This window comes from Halichoeres trimaculatus, unplaced genomic scaffold (genome assembly GCF_033239565.1).
Source record: "Halichoeres trimaculatus isolate MK-OKI-2021-1 unplaced genomic scaffold, fHalTri1.1 fHalTri1_scaffold_5, whole genome shotgun sequence".
Classification (NCBI taxonomy): Eukaryota; Metazoa; Chordata; class Actinopteri; order Labriformes; family Labridae; genus Halichoeres; species Halichoeres trimaculatus.
The window spans coordinates 7,422,805-7,444,215 of NW_027437183.1; the positions used below are offsets into that span (position 1 = coordinate 7,422,805).

Genomic DNA, 21,411 nt, shown 5'->3' on the forward strand with positions numbered 1-21,411 from the left:
TCCCACGGTTATTGGCGTCTACAGAGTGATTATGAAAGCAGTTTAGTTTCTCAGAATGTTCCTTGAATGATGAAAGCAGGGACAAATAACTACAAAAAAAGGAAGAATTAAGACTTCTCAGAGACAAAATGTTAAAATAATCAGTGAGAAGAGTGACATTCAGTACTGCAGTTTCCTGTAACAAGTTCCTTTTTTCACGCTTTTGCTGAATGAGTAGAGCAACACAAATATAGATCGAGTTAAAAAAGAAAAACGGATTGTTCAGGTACACACCGGGCTGTAGCAGCTCCCTCATTTTCATTCTGCTCACTGCTCAGACTGAGGAGAGGAGCTGTTTGTTGACAGCTGATGTGTGATGGGAGGATTTGATTTTATTGAACTCAGTGAAGTGTGAAGAGAAAGAGATAAGAAGAGATGAGATAAAGAGTACAGATATTTGAAAAGGGGGAGAGAAAAAGACTCCAGAGAGCTTTAAAGAGTTTAGGATGGTAATGAGATGAATCCCTTAACCTTAAGTCGCACAAGCCTGACAAATTTACATGTATTGATAAGTTGTTTGCATTTTTTAACAAAGGCAAGCCTAGCAGAATATTTTTCTGTATTATAGCAGGAAATTGTAGAATTTAAAAGTGTGGTTTAAACATTTACAATGTGTGATTTCTGCAGCACGGGACTCCTCCGCTCCTGATCGCAGCCGGCTGCGGCAACATTCAGATCATCGAGGTGCTGATGAGGAAAGGCGCAGAGATCCAGGCCCACGACAAGGTAAAGACTCATCGGCGTGGTGTGATCAGTGGTTCTCTGACAGACAGCTGTGAACTTTAACAGACAGGCCGTCAAGGCGTCAGAGCTGCAGTAATGAGGGCAGGAGGAAGTGACACTCTGTCATCTGGATTATCTGCACCGCGAATGAATGCAGACGCGGACTGATCACACTCAGCTGTGCAGAGCAGGAAACACCAAAACTGATTTACCAAAGGATAGAAAATATTATCTTTACTTGATTTTTCAGCTCATTTTCCACATTTTCTGAGCATGTTTGTAGAGAGCTGGGCCCGTATTCACCAAGCTTTTCAGAGAGCTCCAAACCTAGTATAAAAATTCCTAGCAAAGAGCCTTAGCTAAAGAGTGATTCAGGAAGCTTCTGAGAGCAACTCTGGGCAAAGAGGAGACAGAAACTTTAATCTCAGTGAGGGGGTGTGGGAAAGTCCGACATCAGTATCGGCGTACACTCTTAGGCTTCTTAAAAGTCCTCCTCCCTCCTCCTAACAGGTTTCCCCCTTAGGAGCTCTCATTAGGCGTAAGACGCTTCGTGAATAACTTTTATCTTACCAAGGGAAAATCCTAAGAAAAATCTTAGAATCTGAGGAATTCTACGTTTTTTCTAAAAATGGCGTCACCAAGAGCTGCCTTTATCCTTACGATGCTTTGTGAATATGGGCCCTGGTATTTTACAACAGGTTGACTACATCAGCTCTCTCTGATAGCATGTTCTCAAAATGAGCAGGACTCATGAAGGATGTGTTTAATTTATACCCTCTAACAGCAGACACACTCCCTCTGAGCGTGTGTGTTATTTCAGAGTAAAAGGTCAGGGATAAATCCTGGAATCTCTCCTCTCTCCCACATTCAGAGCGGAGCCAACGCTATCTACTACGCGGCGAGACACGGCCACGTTGAGACCCTGAAATTCCTCCATGAAAAGAAATGTCCTCTGGATGTCCAAGATAAGGTGAATGAAGTGCCTCTTCTCTCCTCTCAGCATGTCTCACACACACACACGTGCAAAAACACACATTTAATAGTCCTTAACGGTTATCTCTTTGCTGTTTCTCACACACTCCTGCCCACCCAAACCTCCTGAGAAGCCTCGCTTTGATTCTCCAAAACAGACAGACACACACATTCACACATTCGCAGCACACACCTGTGGAGCGACGCAGTTACTCTGGCATTTTATCAGCTTATTTGCTGTTGCTATAGGAACAGGTCTGGCTGGGAATGATGGGATGTGTGCTTGTGCATGTGTGTGTTTGTCTTTGATGCTCTATCATAGAGCTAGCTTGGATGAAATCCCCAAAGCGTTTTCTAATCTCTTCAATCATTTTTCCTCTCTGCTGGTGTCCTTCTCCAGACCTCAGCTAATCTGCATTACACACGTTTTCCTGATTATAATCCAGCATCTGTCAATGGATCATTAAAGTTTCATCCTTCTTTATTACTCTACAACTAAAAGTCCCCCTGCTGAGGTGTCTGCATTGCACCTTTCAACAATAGAAATCTCTTCTCTTGTTTCTTTTTAATTCCCCTAATTAAACCAAGCTGTAGAGCTTTCTTCCTGCATTAATCCATTAGCTGCTATTTAAAGCGCTTCACTTTCCCACCTACATGCCAACTCTGCGTCTTGGGTGCCATCTAACACAAGCACCTTCTCCTCTAACGAGTTTCCGCTCTGACTGGCAGCCATAAAGTTAAAGCTGATTGATCGATTTCTAATGAGTCTGCTGTCTGCAGACACAGGACGGTAAAATCTGAATGCATGTGTTTAAATGGAAGTTTCTGACTCACTGGGAATGATGAGAGTGACAGGAAAATGAGCTTTTACTGCCTCACTTCAGATGTCACAGCAAGGAAAATTTTACATCTACCTAAAAACTGTGAGAAACTGAGAAACATCTTTTTATTTTGCATCAGATATTTAATCTGTATTGATTATCACCAGTTTTTTATTACATTAAATTATTGGATCATGCTGAAAAAGGCGTAACAATGGCGTCACCCTGTTGAAACCACATTTCATCTCTTAACTTGAGACACAGGTACTGATCTTCAGTCATTTTAAGCATTTGTTTCAGTGAACACCCTTCCTGTCTTGTTTATAGTCACATCCTCTGGCGCAAACTACCATATTAAGTGCCCAAATATATTGTTGATCACATCAGTGACATCAAACTGAAAGGGGATGTGAGGAGTTTTAAAGCGATCTAGAAAAAGTCGCCTGTCTAGATATATGCCTGATAGTAGTAAAATTGAGATTATCAGTGTTAATATTACAGGTTACAGGTTATTTCGAAATGCTACTTTGTAGCTTCCCGATCAGGTCAAGTCGGGCCAGATTGATGGCACGTCTATGTCTCTATGACAACACCATGGCTGACAAAGTTTAGAAGTGAGAAGACATCAGTGTTTTACTCTGCTGAAAATTATTTCTATGACTAATTTTGTAGTGGTGGTGGACACTGGAGCCAAACTGTCAGACAGAAAAAGGACAGAAGAGCAGAAGAAACATAACAGGACAGAGATACAGCTCGGGCTAAAGGCAAACTAAGGAGCTAAACTGTTTGTGATAATGTTCATTCCAACCCACAGTCAGCAGTTATTCTGCAGTGGTCTGTTCAAACTTGAGAGTCTATCAATAAAATGAAGTGTGAGGTTACGTTAGCTCTGATTGGTAGATGACTGGCAGGACAGGATTTACTAACGTTACTTATTACAGACATGTCTTAGAGCACCGAGCTGCCAGCTGTGCTAAATATAGAAGGCTACTAAACTACCTACAAACTGACAGTGTTTAATTGTTGTCACGTTAGCCTACAGATACTTCAGAGCACCAGGGCTGCTGATAGTGCTACATACAGCCGGCTACAATAACACTGACTTGTTGACACGTATCAAACTGTATTACTACATAACTGTACTGATAAATACCTTATCTCAGCACGTTGTATCTGGTTCAGAGTTGTCTTGAACAAAGAAAACTTGTTTCCATCAGATCGCCATTTAATTCTGAAACAAACACAGCTCACTAAAAGTCATTACAACAGTGTGTGTGAGACTCCAGGCCACAAGGTGGCGAGGGAGTGCAATTAGAAAAGATCCTCCTCATAGCATCTTTAATTCTACATCCCTGTGAACAAAGTAACAACCAATAAATGACCTAAAAGTAAACAACAAACAACAACAAAATATTACATAGACACTTCCAATAGTGATTTGAGGCCATGTGCCTGGCCCTTTTAGATTATCAAGATTACATGAAGTTACTAAAAATACATATAAATATGTATATATAAAAAAAAAAACCTGTGAATGGGAGTTGGCCAGACGTTTTTGAGACCTTGCACACATACCTCGGTCATACGTGCCTTTGTAATTGCTCCATTTAAACCACCCTAGTCAAAAAATACCAACATGACTTTTTACAGAAGTTGTTGATCTTGTTGCTGATGGTCTTGTTTCCTTTTTTAGATCACAAAAAAAGCATCACTGTGGGATTCAGTCTGTTTTATTAGATACTAAGCTTTGTATTTAAACTGTTAATGATTTGATGATTCATTGTTGATTCTTGTGTTTTCCTCCAGTCTGGGGAAACTTCTCTCCACGTGGCAGCTCGCTATGGAAACGTGGATGTTGTGAGCTACCTGTGCACCATTCGAGCCAACCCAGACCTGGCTGACAGGGTGAGAAAATGCACACATTCACCTTCAAGACCATGATCTTGTGGTTTAGTGGACTTCTGTCTCAACTTTTTCTTTTTCCACATTTGTCTCCAGGAGCAGGAGACCCCGCTGCACTGCGCTGCCTGGCACGGATACTCAGCGGTGGCCCGAGCACTGTGCCAGGCGGGCTGCAATGTGAACGCCAAGAACCGCGAAGGAGAGAGTCCGCTGCTGACCGCGTCTGCTCGAGGGTTTGTGGACATAGTGGAGTGTTTGGTGGAGCACAAGTCGGATCTAGAAGCAACTGATAAGGTGATGAGCTCAGTGTCCGGATCGATTTATTTTAATGTAAAAAATGTTCTCAGTTTTATCCTCTGACCAAAAGCCACCAAAAGAACTCATCTAATCATTAAATCTCTGCTCTGCCGTTACCTCCCTGTTGTTTTTGTATGAACCTGAACAAACAGAAGTGTTAACGTTCAATCAGGTGACCTGTTCTTTACATTACAATTGATTTTAGTTTTCTCCTCATGCCTCCAGGACGGTCACACAGCCCTCCACCTGGCCGTACGCAGGTGTCAGGTTGAAGTCGTCCGCTGCCTCCTCAGACACCACTGCCACCTTGATCAGCAGGACCGCCACGGCAACACACCGCTGCACATCGCATGTAAGGACGGGAACCTGCCGGTCGTCACTGCGATCTGCAACGCCAAAGCTAGCCTTGATCTCGCCAACAAGGTGAGGAATCACCCGTGAACACACCCCTCTTCTCTTTCAGAGCCTGACCATAACCCTAACCCTGAATGATCGTCTGACCTCAGGCTGAAATGTTAGTGCTGATGAAGTGAGATAAATAGTATTTAAACAGTTTGTAAATCTGACAGTAATGTTTTAGAATGCCCTTTAAAAAAATGAAATCTTATCAAGTGCTTTTCTCTTGATTTTAGTACAAATGTCTTTTTAGACTTGATATGAGCCCCTAGGAGAAATGTCCTTGTCAAGATTAGAATAATGTCTTAATACAAGCACATTGCTCTTACCCCAATGGCAGATTTTTATTACTTTTTTCGGGCAATTAAGACCTAATTTTGTCTTTAGATAACTTAAAATAAGACACTTTCTGAGCTGTTCAGATGAATGTGGCTCATACTAAGTCTAGATAGACATTTTTACTGAAAATGAGGAAAAAAACACTTGATAAGATTTCAGTTTTTTGCAGTGTGGAAGTTTCTCTGATAATAATAATACATTTTATTTATATCATGCTTTTCAAATCAGGGTTACAAAGAGTTTTATATATAAGAAAGAAGACTAATGATAAAAGAAAATGAGAAATGTGAGGAAAACAATGACTAAAAATGTAAGAAATAAGAAGAAAAACCAAACAAGTTGAAAATATTAAGGACAACCTCAGGAGAGTGAAACCAACAAAAGATAAAAGGTTATAAACAAGGTTAAGATTAAGATTTAAAAACCTGCCTGAGGAAGAATAAACGCAGCGTTTAGAGGATTAAGACACTCCCTGATAACATCTCCTGTAAAAGCACATGAATAGAAATGTGTTTTTAACACAGATTTAAAAGAGGATAACGAGTTTGCCAGTCTGATCTCTTCAGAAATATCTGTGCTCACCTTTAGTCCTCAGCCCTGGACTTGGAACAGAGAGCAGAGCCTTGTCTGGGGACTTTGATTTAGCATTTAGCTTTTCTTTGTTTTTATAAATGCCAAAAAACAGGATGCAGTTAGCTACAATTCTTCACTATATGTGGAGTTTGTAGTTAAATATCTCCAGGTTGAACATCATATGTCATTTTTTTTTCTTTTTATCCGGCTCTGGCATCAGGAACATTCCAGATATCTAGATTTATTTACAAACACATCAGCATAATTGTTGCTGAAGTGTATCACTGTCATTTACCACCCATAATAAAAAGATCTCCTCGGTACTTATGCAACTTTTTCCACAAGTATATGCTAGTAGACAACTTAGACAAAGATTCTAGTTTGAAAAAAAAATAGTTTCAAGTGGTTCTTGTCACATGACATCATCTGCTTCCTGCTCCTCCTTTTCATACATTTCTTATCATTTTCCCCCTAAATATATTTATACTTATCTAGTCATTTAAGTCTCTAGAGTAACCCTCCACCAAAAAATTGTACCTGGGATGAATATTTTTTTGTTGTCAGTGGGCACAAAGCTAGTCGCTAACTAATGGAAAACACTGCCTGCAGGATTGCTCATACTTTACTTAAAAGGTGCAATTTTCTTGATTCACAAGTACTTAATATAGCCAAGCTATGTATTTTGACTTTATTGTTATTTTGTTGTAACTTTCTTGTTATTATAATCATTTTTATTTGTCACAACTTTTTGACAGGCTGTGTGGCCACCTGCAACAATTGTTGCCCATCATGAAAATGATATTTTCCTCAAAACAAAATACAAAATGGAAAAAATAAATACATAACATGATTCAGAGGGAATCAACTAATAAAACTTTATGCCTTAAAAATCTGAAAAAATGGACATTAACGGGTTAATATTGACATTATTTCTGTAATATGACTTTGCACTAAAACGTTCCTGCTCCAATTGCTAGCTTACAAACACATCTTTTGTTTTCAGTGATTCAAACCCTTGAAGCAGAGTTTGATACATTTTGACACACTGATGAGTCAGCTCTCACTGGCTGTTAAATTTTCTAGAGGCATCAAAATCATCCAGGATACAACACATCATGACTGAAAGTGTGTCAATATTTCTGTTCGTATCACTCTGCTTTCCATGGTTTGAGCTGGATTTCTTTATTCCAGTCAAATAAAAGTTAAGGGTTCAGAATACATTAACATGTTAAAGTGAATCCAACTCCACTTCTTTTATCTCACACTCCAGCCGTGGACAGTTTTAATCTTTTGGACCCCCTGTAGCTGAATGAGAACAAATCTCTTCTGCCATGTTCTCCCAAATGTTTTAAAGAGCCATCCAACAGAGTGGAGGCTAATACACGTATTTAAAGAGCGTGTTTAACAGTTAAATATGACTGCACTGCTCAGATATCCTCTGTCTTTTGGGCATGTAGCGCTGCTGGACTTATCACAGGCCAAACAGAGGGATGAATAAACATAGAAAGCAAACATATTATAGGGATTAAAGGGATTTCTGTAGGTTTAAGTACATGCTTCTCCAGGGTTTGTGCTATTTGATCCAATCTAATCTGGACTTGGCTCATAGATCTGCTTTTTACTGCACTGCCTTTAAAGGTCCCATATCATGCTCCTTTCTTGCAGTTTAATCTGGATCATTGATGTCTTCATGAAATGGTAGTAACATGTTTTGGTCCAAAAAGCCAATAAATCAAGCACAGCAGCATTGTTTCAAGGCTCTCATAGTCCCTCTGTTCAGAACAGTCTGATTTATTGGGCGTGGCATTCATATGTAAATGAGCCACCGCTGATACCACCCCGCTCTTCCGCGTCACTGAGAGCGGCGTCACGAGCTCTGAGTGCACAATGTTTAGAAAACAACGAAGCTTGTTTACCGTAACATTACAGGCTAAAACAACAGGCTAACCGCAGCTAAAGTTAGCATCCTGAAGCTAACACAGAGACAGGGGGGACACTGAGGAAAAGCTTTTACATCTGCTCCACAGCACACAGCATTTAAAATGCTCACATTTCCAGAGTCCGAGGTTTGTTGGCAGATCGTTGGTAATGCGCCTGGATTCAGGACCAGTCTATTCACTAGCCCTCTGTTGTACTGTCCAAAGTTGGAAAAGCAGTCGGCCGTGAAGTGACGAGCACACACATGCACAGTTTTACTGAGTGTAGCTGGAACATTTCCTTGATAAATGAACTTAAGCCACTTAGTCTTGTCCTCTTCTGAGAACAGAAGCTTGTGCATGGAACTATGTAGCTGTTTACAGCCAAAAACAAAGCAGTGATGGCTCTTCAACTCCTCTATCAGTGGGGAGGGGGTTAGGGGTATCAGCTCCGGTGGACCAATCAGGTCAGACTTGCTCCTGATTGGTCAAAAAAGGGAATCGCTGATGTCAGCAAATCCCCAAAAAACAAACAGCTCGTTTTTGGTCAGGATTCTACATTCACAAGCACTACTAAGTACAGGTTTTGTCATTAAATATCACATTCTTTGGGCTAGGAGGAAAGCCAAAGACCCACAAATTTCATTTAAAGACTTAATAAAGTGATTTTTGCATAATATGGGACCTTTAAAATTATTTAGTGTTTGTACTCAGGAGTGTGTCGGCACATAGGACAAGGGTGGGTGATGGAGGCAAGATACGGTAAAATTAAGGCTGTCTTTGGTGTGGCTGATCATCTTTTCTAATCTGTTAATCATACAGAGATAGTTTGACCAAAAAAAAACACATGGGATCATCTTCTAAAATGAACTTAACTAAGTGAAAAGCAGAGGTAAAAGTTGGAGTTGAAATGGACTTTCTAGCCTGTAGTTGGGCTGATGTCAGATTTGTGTTAAATCCATAAAGACATCAGAAAACACACCTAGGATAAGCCTGTTTTTGATGACAGCCTTTTAAAAGAGCTCTAACGTACCTGGTTTACATTTGACTGCACATACAGTCTTGTTCTGCGTCTCCACCAGGTCTTCCCACACATTTCACCCTTCCCTGATTTCTATATTGACACCATCCATTTTAATGCGTTTTGCGATGGTTTGCTGCTGGTAGCTCCTCTCAGCATCTCCACGTACAGAAACATGTTTTTCCCAGAGCTGTTCAGGGAAGTGATGTGGTGATTTATTCATTATACTCTGCATCCCTGTGTGTGTTTGTGTCGAGCTGAATCTATAGCAGCCTATCACTCTTTGCTGAGTCCATGCAGGGCTTGTCTTCACCATCAGCTGCAGACTCTGGAGGAAAAAGGAGAAGGGTGGAATTGGAAATGTTGTCAGTTTTGTTTACAGCAGAATAGAAACTGGATGATTGCTTCCTTGTTTTTTCGAGTTGTGACAAACAGGAATTGATTGAAACGTTGCTTTTTTGGTGCACATTTTCAAGTGGGTGTTGTTTTTTCCCAGAGCTTGTTTTCTACATTCTGGCCGAAGAAATTCATCTTTTGTTTCAGTATTTTGAAGATATCGACAACTCTGTTCTATCAAAGCATGTTAATTAACAATCAGTCGAGAACTCAAGCGCACAGCTTTTGATCGAGGTAGAGATAAACAACATGTGGTCTCAGATTGTATTCAGCTTTCAGGCGGTGCTTAAGTTAGCAGTAGTTAAGGACTCTCTGTTGCTGTAAAAAAAAAAAAGTTTTATTGGAAAAATGCATCTGTTATTATTTTGTCATAGGAAAGTTTTATTATTTCTCAGCATTAGGTGTTGCTAGAGCAAGGGTGCTCCACCAATCTGAAAAATTTGGCATTGCAGGCCCCGCCCCAGAGTTCCTGAACCTCTGGAAAGTAACCCTGTTTCAGGGGTAGATCAGCTACCCCTAGAAAGAAATTTAAACCCTACACTGCAAAAATGTAATTTATAGACTTTACACAAAATAACTTAGTAACTGCCTCAAAATTTCCAAGTGAAGTAAAGTAAATCATTAATTTGAAGTTGTTAAAGCTGTGAAAAACTGTTTAGACAATTCATGTCATGACAGTTACCTTGAGCGTAGTTAACACAAAATCATTTAAGTTACCTATAAAATGTAAGTTTGGATAGTAATTTTTGTTGTGGTGCCGTTTTGTAACTGTGAGTGAGGAGGAAACACCGTGGATATAAGACCCTGCTGCTCTTTGAGATGTTGCACAGAGGGCACAGGCTGTCTGTGTTATAAATCAGTGGTCCCCACCCCTGGGCCATGGACCGGTAATGGTCCGTGGGTCAATTGGTACTGGGTCGCACACAAAAAATACTCAGCTTACATTATTGCTGTTTGACTTATTATATGATTCTGAATGATGTTTTATTTTGAAAAATGACCGGATTCTCTCTGTCATACCCGTCTATGGCTCATTCTTGACCCCAAACCCCCCAAGCTAGCGAAATGGACAAAAACAAACATCTTTGAAAAGTTTCTATAGACAGGGTATAAGAGCCAGTGAGTAGACAGAAGAATGGCTGGTCCGTGAAAACATGGTCTTCCATTAAACCAGTCCATGGCGCAAGAAAGGTTGGAGACCGCTGCTCTAAATGGCACAGAAAAGCTGTTAATGCTCCATGGCAACGACCTGCTGTTTTGTCTGTCCGAACCCTAACCCTTCATCACATCTCATTTATTAGCATAAACACTGTAAACGCACTGTAAAAATCATTGAGTACATGGGCCCATGCCCTGTGGAGCACAGACAACCCGTCCATGCAGATAAGCACAGAGAGCTGGTCCGTGCAGTGGAGCACAGAGAGCCTGCGCCTCCCCACAGCAGGGTTTCATATCCACTGTGTCCTCCTCACTCACGGTTACAAAACGGCATCACAATGACAAATGTCTTTTCTGTAAAACAATGTTACTTTACAGTGTAATTTTTTTTACAGTGCTGTATTTAAACATAACAGGATTTTACCGTTAAAATTTACAAGTACGTAACTTGTGACAGTGATACTGAAGAAAACTGTATTCAAGAGCAAAACATGCACATTTTTTTTTCCTTTTTTTTAAAGTTACCCATTAACAGATACAAAATATCATTCATTCAAATGAAATTCATTGACAATAGTTAATGACATGAATAACCTAACAACTTAAAAGAAAATAAAAAGTTAAACTCTAAAAATCCCCACAATGCACCTGAGTAACACTTTCAGAAACATGTTCCTAGGTGTGTTTTATCCCCACCCCCACCCAAATACCTTTATTGTCAAGTTGACATGTATTTCTGATTCATGTGGACATGGATTTTTAAGTTCAAACATATGTTGTAGTTGAGATGATGCCAACTAATTATGTGTTATTACAACAACTTCTGTAATCTTTTGTTGTACTGACCTAAAATAATACTTTAGATCAACAAAGGCATTTCATAGTATAGTTCCTGGTGTCAGAAAGCATGTAGTTCCTCAAATAGTCCCTCGTTCCTAAGGAGAGTTCCTCCTAGGTTAGACCCAGCAGTCTCCTCTCGTGCTGGATCTGATATAAAATCCTCCTGTTTATTCTGCTGAGTAACCTTTTCATCAGCTTTAGACTTTGCATATTTTTACTAACAAGCCCCACATTTTCAACCCAAAGTCCCGTTTCAAAGATCCACATTGCTTTTATTAAAGTCCCACATGTTCCTTTTTCCTCCAGTACGGCAGAACTCCTCTCCACCTAGCCGCCAACAACGGGAGCCTCGAGGTCGTCCGTCATCTCTGCCTGGCAGGAGCAAACATCGACGCTGTGACAAATGTAAGTCACTGTGCCACTTTCCTCTTCTTTCCTCCCCTTCTTTTCATGCCTGCCTTCATTGTACTGGAGCAGAAACATGACGTTTTAATGCATCATGAAAAGAATTCATCTCTGGCTCTGCAGGTATTTGTAAAAGACATTTTTATTTCCATTTCAGTTGAATCCAGCACAGAGTCCTGATATTTTGACTAATTATTCTCTACAAGCTGGTTTAGATTTGCAAAGCACTGCTCTGGGTGCTGAATGCATTAGTATGTAGAGAGGATTAAGACCATGACAGATGTGTGGTATCTCTCAGAGGAGGCAGCCATGGTTTAACCTAATGGATCTCATACTGTAGCTCGTACAGTGTGCAAACTAAAAACACTCCTGTTTCTCTCTGCTTTTCAAAACTGCTTAGTCGTTCATGAGTTGTTATTTTCTGCTTGAGCTGCAGAGCACGTCAGCGCTCACTTCCTGCGCACACACACACTCAATAAAAGAAGAAAAGCTGATTGCAGCTTTTTAAATCAAAATGGAATTAATCTGCTGAAATGTATTATTAGCACTGCCCTCCTGATACTGAGCTACACCACCTTTAATTCTACAATCCTCTGACCTCACCTCTGTGGATTTAAAGCTCAGAAATCTTAATGTTCCCTCTTCTCTATTGTTGAAAGAAAATTAACCTCTCTAACCCACACACTCTTTCATTTTCCTTTTTAAAGTCGCTTCAGAGTTTGACAAAACTCTTCCTTACTTGAAGAATCTAAGTCTATCTTACTCTCTATCTATGTGTTTGATATCCTACATTGGCAATAAAAAGACAGTGCTATGCAAATACAGCAGAGAATATTTATTTTTAAAGTATTATGAAAAAGGGATGGTTGCATTAAGATGACTGAACGAACAGTGTCACCAGAATCACGTCTGTTAAACTACTTTTTTAATATTTTATGATTGTAGGCCTTAAAAAACAGTCATGTTGTTAGCTGCAGTGCAGCCAGACGGATTTAAAGATGGGAAAAAAATAATAATAACAAACCAGCAGTGGCAATTAAATTCAGCTGGCAATTAAAAAGTAAAAAGGGACGGGTGTGCTCTCCAAAGATGATTAAATGTACAACAGAGCAGCAAACATACACAGACCCGGTCAAATGCACTCACTGGTAACTTTATCAGGCACACCTGTCCAACTGCTCGTTAACGCAAATTTCTAATCAGCCAATCACATGGCAGTAACTCAATGCATTTAGGTATGAAGACATGGTCAAGATGATCTGCTGCTGTTCAAACCAAGCTTTAGAATGGGAAAGAAAGGTGATTTAAGGGACTTTGACGGGCTGGTCTGAGTATTTCAGAAACTGCTGATCTACTGGGATTTTAACCCACAACCATCTCTAGGGTTTACAGAGAATGGTCCCAAAAAGAGAAAATGTTCAGTAAGCGGCAGTTCTGTGGGCCAAAATGCCTTGTTGATGCCAGAGGTAAGAGGAGAATGGACAGACTGGTTGGAGCTGATAGAAAGGCAACAAATAACCACTGGTTACAACCGAGGTCTGCAGAAGAGCATCTCTGAACGCACAACACGTCCAACCTTGAGGCAGATGGGCTACAGCAGCAGAAGACCACACCGGGTGACCCTCCTGTCAGCTAAGAACAGGAAACTGAGGCTACAATTCACACAGCAACACCAAAACTGGACAATAGAAGATTGGAAAAACGTTGCCTGGTCTGATGAGTCTGGATTTCTGCTCCACATTCAGATGGTAGGGTCAGAATTTGGCATCAACAACATGAAAGCATGGATCCATCCTGCCTTGTATTAACGGTTCAGGCTGCTGCTGCTGGTGTAATGGTGTGGGGGATATTTTCTTGGCTCTCTTTGGGCCCCTTAGTACCAACTGAGCATGGTTTAAAGTCCACAGCCTACCTGAGTATTGTTGCTGACCATGTCCATCCCTTTATGAGCACAGTGTACCCATCTTCTGATGGCTACTTCCAGCAGGATAACGCTCCATGTCATAAAGCTGGAATCATCTCAGACTGCTTTCTTCAACATGACAATGAGTTCCCTGTACTCAAATGTCCTCCACAGTCCCCAGATCTCAATCCAATAGAGCACCTTTGGGATGTGGTGGATCGGGAGATTCTCATCATGGATGTTCAGCCGACAAATCTGCAGCAACTGTGTGATGCTATCATGTCAATATGGAGCAAACTCTCTGAGGAATGTTTCCAGGACCTTGTTGAATCTATGCCATGAAGGATTAAGGCAGTTCTGAAGGCAAAAGGGGGGCCAACCCGGTACTAGCAAGGTGTGCCTAATAAAGTGGCCGTTGAGTGTATATCAATATAAAGTATACAAGATTATTTCAAAGCCAAACGACTGTACTGTAACAAGCATGTGGACACAGTCTGCAAAGAGCACTGAAGGCTGGGGGTGCTAGCTGGGCTGGTGGAAGTCACATTGTTTGCATGCAGACTATCATATTTTACCTTTTTCTAAGAGATTTTTTTTTGCCTTTTTTGAATAATCAGCTTGTTAAATGAATATGCATTTAAAGGATGAGAATGAGAGCCGGCTTGGGGCACTGGTATTGCTGAGTGGTTTAGGTTGCACATCCTGTAAAGCTAGCTCTTGAGTCCCAAATTCAAATCTAATCTGCACCTTTCCCTAATTTCCTTTCCCATCCTTCCTCTGTTTCCTGCTCTATCCACTGGCCTGTCCTTTCTAGTTAAAGGTATACAACCCCAAAATAACTAAAAAAAAAAAAGACAGGAAAATTTGCAGATTCAAAACAACCCCACCGTAAACAAAAATGTCTGAATAAAGCTGAGAGGCCGCATAGCTTAACTGAGTATAAACCAATAAAAATCGTACTCGTATAGCCTTGATATGTGTCAGATGGTGTAGAAATAATGAGGAGATGAGTAGATTTATGGATCACACCAGGAATAAACAAACTGCTCTACTGTTCTTAAATGCATCATGTAATTACTGTGTCTTAAAGCTTCACCTGTTGTATTTTGTGTCCCACTGTGTCTTGTTCATTGAAATGGTTCTGTCGCTCAAACAATGCGATTAGTCTTAAGTCTCTTAAGCAAATCTGGCTGTTAATACCCTGAAACACAAAGACCCTCAAAAAACCCAAAGGCAGAGCATAGTGCTGTCTCTAAGTCACTCTAATTTCCCATCAATCACATCTGTTTTGTTTCAAAGACAGTTTTCTTCCTTTGAGCTGGTGTCCGGAGAGGTTTTTCAGTCACTTTTCTAACATTTGATGATTTCTAAAAGGCTCGGCGTCCAGATGTCCCACACCAAGGCTTTTTTCCCTCTCTCTGAATCATGGAGCTGTTAATATTGTATGACAGCTGATGTGCTATGCATGTTTAATCTGGAGAGCGCATAGTGGGATGTATAATTCATTGTCCAGTGGCCTGCGGTCAGTGGTTTGTGAAGGAGCAGCTGAGGGCGAGGTTACACTGAGCTCCATACTCGATATTTGTGTCATCATGTTAGTGGAAAGGGCTTAAAGGAGGTACAAAATATCTGTAGCTTCATGAGTTTAATTTATCTCTGTAGTTTGCTCTTTAGTTTTCTAATCATCAACACAAACACAGTCTTGATCCACCTCTGTTAAATCAAAAGCAGGGATACAGATCCTCGAGTGTCCTCTCCTCTCCCGTTTTAAGGCAAACACAACACCAGCCGGTCACATCGCCTCTGTTGCCAAGCAGCGATGGTAAAAGTTGCAACACTGTGCCATCTGTTAGAGCAGGACTCATGAATTTACCCACAACTAAATCCCACTAAGTGGTCAAATTTGCTGCACTTCGTTCATATTCACATCTCTGACATTTAGCCCAGGAAAACAACTTAAAAGCCAGTGTCCTGTGCGCTCTCATCATATCATGTGACCTTATCAGAGGGAGAAGAACGAACACTGACAAAGGATAAACGTAGAGAATGTTTTAATGAGGAATATTCTTTCTTTATTTTCCAAAATGAAATGATCAGTCATCCCGATCGTTCTGAGACAAACCCTGTTGAATATCCCTCGGTGTCGCAGAAGCAGGAAGCTCTCTGTGGGCGTTTCAGGCTGTCAGAGCAGTTTTGTCTTCATGTGAAGCAGCAGTGAGAGCGGGCAGCGACAGATGGCTCCTGAAGTGAAAAAGGCATGAAACTCAACATCTCTGTGGTGCCTCTGTGTCAGTGTGTTTCAGAAGAAATCAACAAAGGAATGAAGACAGTCTGAGAGTTTGATGGATTGTCAGTGTCTCGCGGTGCGACTTGAGTCAGCATCTGTTGGTCAGAAAGTGTCTGTGTGTTTAAAGCCCTGTATCAAACCGCAACAAAGGAAAATGTAAAAGATTATATGTGTCCATATGCATTTATTTCTTTATTCTTTTATCTCTATGTCTTTTTTTTCTCAGGATGGAAAGACAGCAGAGGATCTGGCATACAAAGATCAGCATGAGCCCATAGTTTCTTTACTGGGCAAGCTTAAAAAGGTACAAACAACATCACACACACTCACATTTCTAAACCTTTCCTCAAATGAAAAATGAGATGATGTGAAGAGGAACTAAAGAGTCTCAAACTTTACATGATGCTGTTTCACAAACTCTTTTTACACCTGGTCTATTTCGGTGCAGAGGTGTGGAGGAAGACGTCTGCAGCGTGAAGGTGTTAGATTTTATCATCTCACCGTTTTTAGACCGTGTGGAAACACTTTCCTAAAGATGATAACAGGAAGAAGAGTTGGAAAAAACAAAGTCCTAAGTTTTCTGGAGCTCCTTATTTAACAGATTTATGTCTTAATATTATCTTTTTATTAAATTAATAATACTTTATTATTTGTGATATTTTTTTGTTTGTTTTAAATAACATTTTAAAAAATATATTTTTAAATTACTAATAATAATAATAATAATAATGATGATGATAATGATAATTATTATTATTTTTATTTATTTTCATTATAAATTATATATAAAAAATGTGAAAAAATATATTTACAACATAAAGTTGATTTATCTTTATATTAAATTTATAATTACATCAAAACAGATTTATATCCTTAGAAAGAATTCCGTATCATCCTTTTAAGTTTTGAGCTGCTTGATTTTGCAACACCACAAGGAAAATCTTAGAGATTAGAAACATTCGTCTTGGTAATGTGAATATTTTTTTTTTTTGCACCGTTTATGAGATGAAATAATAGCTTTAGGGTTTTTTATGCATGTAAAGGGTTTATTTCTCTCAGTTTTCATGCACATCTGTGTTTCAGTCCCTGCAAGTATGCATTAACAGCCTGATCTTTACGTAGGAGTACCTCATCATAAACTGCTCCATGATTTACGGTCTTTGACACAGTGCCTGATGTGAAATATAACCAGTCTAGTTTGGTCAGAAACTTGGGAGCCAATTTACTATTTCTCTAAAGATTATCACTGAGTGCTCTCACTTTTCAGCCCCAGTGTTCCCAGCCTGCCTCAGGCTACATCCACCAGCACACACCTGAAGCTAAACGTCACTGACGTCTCTTCTAATCCAGTTATCCAGAAAACCTGCTGAGATCGAGTTCAGAGCGTGAAAACACGACAGCAGCAACTGTGAAAACAGTCATCCTCTGCATATGTTTGGCTAATTTAAGACACTCTCATACGCCGATGCCAGTTTAGGAACAAGAGCTGACTTTCAAACCAACCCAGAGGAAATAAAACATTCATTTCCTCTGCTCTCACTTCAGACCAGTTTAATCTAATGTTTCCTAATGTGAGGCCGTGTTCTGCCCAGACATGAATCACAGGTTTTCCAATTAGAAGTCTTATTTATCAAATGTATTCGGAGGAGTTGGGGGTGTGTTCCCAGCCCACAGATCCACTCACAGTGTTTGAGGCCACCTCTGATGTGTGACTCATCTATTGATGGTTAAGAGAGAGTCTTACATGAAAACACATTTTACTGCCTCCAGTGTTAGAAAGTGAAGCCAAGGTGGAAGTTAAACCCCCGCTTGATTACAGCCCAGTGCCCAACTATCATTTTTTTTTGTTTCTTTCTCTTTTTTATTTATTTATTTATTTATTTATACTTAGAGTCATGATAATTCAGGGTTGACTGGATTAGCATACAGGTGCATTGTCATTTTTGGCTCTTCAAGTCCTCTTCTACATCTGCTGGATGTCAAGCTGAGTTAGCCAATGCTGCATGGCAGGCACCATCATTTGACCACAATCATGGGTGATTTATATGTGATAATATAGTTGAACAATGTCCAGAAACAAGTTAAGATTTGGGGGTTCAAAGCATGACTGGATAACATACAAATATGACAACCTCACCAAGTAGAGGCCTTCATCATTGTGGTACAAAACAATAGGATACAATGTGATACAGTAAGATGTGACATACCACACTATACTAGGATAAGATGCTGTTCAATATAATACAAAAGATTTAAGTATGATACAAAAAATATGCTATACTGTGATACAATATGTTATGTTATGTTACCATATGTTATATTACAATTCAATCAGATGTGGTAGGATATGATGCCATACAATGCATTACAGTAAGACATGACTCCACACTTCACAATACGCTACACAGTGATACGATATGCAACAATACAACAATAGGGAATGATACAAAATGTTTCAATACAATGTGCTAAGTAATTTCTCTATACTGCATGATAGGAAACAATATGAAACAACTGTTGTCCTGTTTCCTGCTCTATCCTCTGTCCTATCTTCTCAGTTTAAAGGCATGACAACCCCCCAAATTAACTTTTTGTTAAGTGTAATGATTCTTTAAGATACACTGTTGTGTTACAATGAGACAACTCAAATGTGCTATTTTGCACCTCAGTGTGACAACACGCAAAAATATGAAACAGTTCAAGTACTACGCTCAAGTAGGATACAAAACAGTATGATATGATATATTATACGATATAAAATGATATGAGACAATATGATATGATACTATACAGTATGACATGGTATGATATGATATGTAGTGATATGATATATATGATGTGATACAATATGATACCAAATGATATGATATGATACAATATGATATATAATATAATATAATATAACATATGATGATACAATACAAAATGAAATGATATGATATGATATGATACGATACAATACAATACAGTACAATACAATACGATACAATACGATATGATACAAAGCAATATGATACAAAATGATATGATGTGATATGATATGATATGATATGATATGATATGATATGATATGATATGATATGATATGATTTGATATGATACCAAATGATATGATATGATATGATATGATATGAAACGATATGATACCAAATGATATGATATGATATGATATGATATATAATATAATATAATATGTAATATAATATAATATAATATAACATATGATGATACAATACAAAATGAAATGATATGATATGATATGATACGATACGATACGATACAATACGATACAATATGATTTGATACAAAGCAATATGATACAAAATGATATGATGTGATATGATATGATATGATATGATATGATACCATATGATACCATATGATACCATATGATACCATATGATACCATATGATATGATACAATAGTAGCTATATGATTTGATATAATATGATATGATATGATATGATTCCATATGATATGATACAATAGTAGCCATATGATTTGAGATATGATATGATATGATATGATATGATATGATATGATATGATATGATATGAAATGATATGTAGCGATATATGTTATGATATATGTAGTGATATATGTAGCAATATATTGTGATAAAACACAACTCTACACTTTTACGGTACCCTAAGTCGTGTTGAGAATTTGATTTTACACAATAGGATATGATATGACAAGAGTGACACAGTATGTTGTGATAGGATACAACATATTATGATTTGGTACCATTTAATAGTACACAACGCACTTCCTAATCATACCTCCTGCATGGTGCTTGGAACACAATCTGATAAAAAAAGTGTGTTGGCTGATTTTGGGACAGGACAGGAGGCTTTTTTTATACAGTAGATTACTGTGTCTCTTACTGTGGCCTGTAACCTCGGTGGATATTAATAAAACTTTCCTCTGTGTTTTATGGTGCGGTTTTGTCTTTTCGTGTCAGGACAACCACAAACTGAGCTACATCCAGCAGCTGCGGCCCACTCAGACTGTGCAGCCCCGGATCAAGCTGAAGCTGTTTGGACACTCTGGAGCCGGGAAGAGCACGCTCCTCGAGTCTCTGAAGTGCGGCATCCTGCGCAGCTTCTTCAGGAGGAAACGGACACGAATGACCAACACGGCGCGCCATCCCAACTCCCCCATCAGCTCCAAACCTGCTGGTAGGTGATTGACAGCTCTGATGAAGCTGAGATAATCCCTCACAAGATTAAATTTACAGCTGTACCCGAATGGTTCAGTGTTTAATTTATAACCATGGAGAGTGCCAGTTTGCTCAAAGACGCCTACGTTTTCTCCAGAGATAGACAAATGGTTTTCACATACTGAAGAAGAAAAGTGCACAAACAACGACCTGCATCTCACCCCAATTTACTCTGCCAACTAACCCGGTAACCCCATTAATCCAATAACCTGGACGTGAATCTTTTAACTGGAACAGTCCATCTTCAGTCTGTGATACAGCTCTTTGACATGTGCAGTGTAGTATAAAAACACACTCTCACTTTGTCCTCAGTCTCTCTGTGTTTGCACTCTCTGTGCCCTCACTCCCTCTCACACACACACATAGGTACCATTATGTTTCCTGTAAGCTCTCCATTCTGCGGTGCTCACAGCCATTACCTCGCAGACAGCCGTGATACTGCGATAATAGTCAGTTAGGTTGAAGCTGTATAATGTTACTGATCCCATCCTCGGCTCTATCTGGAAATCTGCAGCCTCTGGTGCAGCTGAAGGAGAGGTTGAGAGAGCTTTTTTCTACCTGTGACTTCAGTAACAGTCCTCGATGACTGTGTTTAACACAAGTCCTCAGGAAAAGAAAAGCATCAGTTTACTTTAAGTGTGGCTGTTTAATTCACATGGGCCTTTATCCTGAGTCAGTATGTTTGCAGCTGAAAGTGTTCTGCAGGGATTTCTTGTCCTTGAGTTTTTTTTTTCTAATGCTGCATTTATTTGAGAGGAATTGATTTTTCACCTGTAAAAAGCACAGAAAGCAGTGAAGACTTTTTATGCCTGGCTTGAACACAGACTTTGAGGTTGCTTTAATCAAAACTCATAAAAAAACAATGCATGGGCAGGTTGTCTTTGGCCTCCTCCCCCGTCCTAAAAACATGCTCATCAGGTTGATTGCTAACTCTCTAACTCTGAATTATGAGTGCTCTTGTACGATGTTTACTCCTGTCATGATATGAAAACATGCACACACATCTTCTGCTTTTTAATCCTGTAGTCTGAACCAAAAATAGCTGATCATTTCAAAACACCTGCTTTACAAGCACAAATCAAACAGGCTACAAATACTTTTCTCATCATATGAAACCACTTTTAGTGTTTCACTGTATGCATAAAGAAAATCAAACAGCAAGATGAAACTGCTGGAACTACAAATGAAAATTGAACTTAT

General features: G+C 39.4%; 1 protein-coding gene across 1 annotated transcript in view; it reads left to right on the forward strand.

The window, feature by feature from the left end:
* dapk1 (death-associated protein kinase 1) overlaps nt 1-21,411 on the forward strand; it is a 101,902-nt gene that overhangs the window by 73,006 nt on the left and 7,485 nt on the right. The window contains exons 13-20 of the mRNA XM_074670054.1: nt 667-765; nt 1,634-1,732; nt 4,362-4,460; nt 4,554-4,751; nt 4,980-5,177; nt 11,700-11,798; nt 16,215-16,292; nt 19,954-20,170. Of these exons, the coding sequence (XP_074526155.1) occupies nt 667-765; nt 1,634-1,732; nt 4,362-4,460; nt 4,554-4,751; nt 4,980-5,177; nt 11,700-11,798; nt 16,215-16,292; nt 19,954-20,170 (1,087 nt within the window). The remainder of the gene's footprint in view (nt 1-666; nt 766-1,633; nt 1,733-4,361; nt 4,461-4,553; nt 4,752-4,979; nt 5,178-11,699; nt 11,799-16,214; nt 16,293-19,953; nt 20,171-21,411) is intronic.